The sequence below is a fragment of the Rutidosis leptorrhynchoides genome, chromosome 1, assembly GCF_046630445.1.
Source record: "Rutidosis leptorrhynchoides isolate AG116_Rl617_1_P2 chromosome 1, CSIRO_AGI_Rlap_v1, whole genome shotgun sequence".
NCBI classification, from domain to species: Eukaryota; Viridiplantae; Streptophyta; class Magnoliopsida; order Asterales; family Asteraceae; genus Rutidosis; species Rutidosis leptorrhynchoides.
Window position 1 is genome coordinate 575,904,993 of NC_092333.1, and position 3,468 is coordinate 575,908,460.

Sequence of the window (3,468 nt, forward strand, 5' to 3'; positions counted from 1 at the left end):
CTTTAAATTTGGTATATGACTCAATAAGTTGGAGGGAAACCAATTGGACATTTTTTTAAGTTTTGGTTTACATTGTCATGTCTAATTTCTATCAAGACCCAATAGACCCGAAAGTTTGATGCAATTGACCCAATTTTGAGAGTATGAGTCTAAATTGCCATTGCCAAGTACAAGTCTAAATACACTAAGGGTCTACTTACCACCAAGAATCACCAGTGTCCCTCTGTAACTATATATATAATACATTAATTTACTTACAACCCATTGACACTTTAAGTCTAGATTGCCTACGGGGATTTCAATTAAATAGAACCACTCAGAGAAAGCCAGACCAGATGATGCAGTAAAATATAATAGTTTAACCTTGGTACATACTTACAACCAAATGACACTTTACCATTACTTAGGTGAAAACAAAATATGTAATGCATTATTTTACTTGAATATGAACATATAATAAATCTACATCATGTAGTGATGAGTAAATTGGTAAAGAATTAAATTCTCATGCAGTAGATTAAAAAGACATCTAATAACTTTCAAATCAAAATAGGTGATACATTGAACATGAGAACATCACCAAATAATAAAAATAAAAGGAGAAGTGACTAAAAGTACCAAACAATTGAGGCAGTATAGTAGTTGGTGACACAAAAGATGAAGATCAAAACTGATCATAAAAGATGAAACAAATCACTAATAAGAAAAATTAAAAGGTTCAATGGAGCTCCCTCTCAGCCTTACATTAACTGACCAATTATCGAGTTGAAGACGCATTCCAGTTTCTTCTTCTTTTCTGCAATCACATCGACTTCTGCTAGCTTATACATTTCAAGCCACACCATTGCACCCTCCACCAAATCATCCATCTTACTCAAATCTTGCGGATTTAGCATCTTCCTGACGTTGTCATCATTCACTCTTCTTTTCATTAGATAAACGTAATACTCCAAGTCGTTATAGGCTCTGACTCTCGCTCGGTAATTTTGATCCTCAACTTTGAATTTCTTTGCGTCATTCAACATCTTCTCAATTTCTTCCTTTGAAAGACTTCTCTTACCGTTTGCGATTTTGATGTTTTCCTTCTGACCAGTGGTCAATACCTCAGCGGAAACTTTCAGAAGTCCATCAACATCAATTTCAAACCTAACCTTTGCTCTTGTAACACCCCTAAGGGCTGCAGGAATATTATGAAGAGTCAATTCACCTATATGAATGTTGTCGCTTGCTTTACTTCTCTCTCCCTGATAAACCATGATTCTAAAAGCGGGTTGGTAGTCCATAGTTGTAATGATAATATGCTCTCTCATAACAGGTATTGGGGTGTTTTTCGGGATGAGAACACCCATGACATCCCCTAATAGATTATAACCAAGTGAAAGAGGGGTGACATCCGACAACGTCAACTCTTGAACCATTTGATTGCCCTGACCACTAAGCTTTGCAGCCAAAACAGCTGCACCATACGCAACAGCCTCATCAGGATTGATTGTCTTGCACAAGTCCTTACCATCAAAAAATTCCTGTAACATTTGTTGAACCTTTGGAATCCTTGTGGACCCACCAACCAGGACCACCTCATCTACCATTTTCTTATCCCATTTTGCATCTTCAAGACATCTATTTACAATTTCCATACACTTATTAAAGAAATCCATATTCAACTCCTCAAACTTAGCCCGAGAAATCTTTGCTGAAAAATCAACACCATCATACAAGCAGTCAACTTCTATAATAGTAAAAGTTGTCGAAGAGAGAATCCTCTTTGCTCTCTCACAAGCCACTCTCAGCCTCGCTAACGCTCTTGGATTCTTGCTAACATCTTTCTTTTCTTTCCTATTAAATTCCGCAACAAAGTGATCCACCATTCGATTATCAAAATCCTCACCACCTAAATGAGCATCACCATCAACACCCTTAACATCTAACTTCCCTTCATTAATGGTAACAAGAGATACATCAAACGTACCACCGCCTAAGTCAAATATAACCACATTTTTTGCACCTCTGATTTTGGACTTCTGGTCCAGACCGTAAGCTACAGCTGCTACAGTCGGTTCACTGATCAAGCGCAAAACATTAAGGCCAGCAATAGTAGCTGCATCTTTAGTAGCTTGTCGTTGTAAATCGTCAAAATAAGCTGGTACAGTGATGACTGCTGATGTCACATTGTCATTAAGGTATGTATCAGCTGTCTCTTTCATCTTTGTTAGCACCATGGATGAAATTTCTTCAGGAGAAATCAGCTTAGTAACACCCTGATACGTTACTTCAATCATTGGCTTACCATTTTCCCCTTCTACAATCTTAAAAGGCCAAACTTTCATGTCACTTTGTACAGTAGCATCAGCATACCTCTTTCCAATTAGTCTTTTGGCATCTGCAAAGTTCAATGGTGAATACATATTAAAATAACTGTACCGTATGTTAACCTTAGGGAAATTTAGAAAATAAATAAATAACATGTTCCAAAAAAATAAAAATAGAAATCCACTACTAATCATTCCTGAAAGTGTTTTAAATAATTAATTAGTGTCAGTATCAAACCATCTATAAACTACTTTTACGAAAAAATAACCACTTTCGTTTCAAATACTAAACAATTTTACGTAACTAAGATGATTAAAAATTAAATTAAAAATATATATTAATAAAAAAGATTATACCGAAAACAGTGTTTGCAGAGTTCCTGGTGATTTGGTTCTTTGCCGCGTCACCGATCAAACGATCAGAGTCGGTAAAAGCAACACAAGAAGGAGTGGTTCGATTGCCTTGTTCATTAGGGATGACTTCAATGCGATTGTTTTGCCAAACTGCTACACACGAGTACGTTGTCCCTAAATCAATTCCGATCGCCGGTGTTTTTGCCATATCGCCTTCGAAAAAAATACAAGCAGAGAGAGTTTTTATTGTTGTTACGGAATGTAAATAATGTTGAAGATATGGAAGTTATAAAAATATACTAACAGAAGCGGAAAACTTGGAATGTATATCTTGTTGAAGATATGGAATTAAATCTTTTTTTAAACAATTTTTTAATAAATTAAGCCGTAGTAAATAATAAAAAAATATATAAAGCTTCTTAATTCAAACACTTTAATGAATGAATTGATTAATTGAACATACTTGTTGCAATTGTTAAAAAATCAGAATATGAGGTATATAGTAGTTTAATAGCTGCGAATTCGTGGGCATATGTAAGATATATTGCAATATCGATGTAAAAAAGTTTGTTAAATTTTTCAACGAGTATTTCAATTATTGACAAGTTGGCTAAATTATACGATATTCACATGTTATGAAATGATCAAATTTATTATCTTTAGACATTAGTCATTTAACATATAGGCTCATCGAATGACATATAGGATCATCGGACGTCATATATATACGCTCATCGGACGAGCATATGGCTCACCGGAGGAAGGTATGGCTTATCGTACGAGTCTAAGGCTTTTCGAATGAGAC

The 3,468-nt window shown here is 35.2% G+C and overlaps 1 protein-coding gene across 1 annotated transcript; it reads right to left on the minus strand.

Moving 5' to 3' along the window:
* Positions 1–705: 705 nt before the first annotated feature.
* Positions 706–2,871, minus strand: LOC139845330 (heat shock cognate 70 kDa protein-like). Its single transcript, XM_071835587.1, has 2 exons — positions 2,667–2,871; positions 706–2,380 (listed from the first exon to the last, which is right to left on the minus strand). Exons 1-2 carry the CDS (start codon positions 2,869–2,871, stop codon positions 741–743), a joined length of 1,845 nt encoding a protein of 614 aa, XP_071691688.1. The 3' UTR covers positions 706–740.
* Between the last annotated feature and the right edge of the window lie 597 nt (positions 2,872–3,468).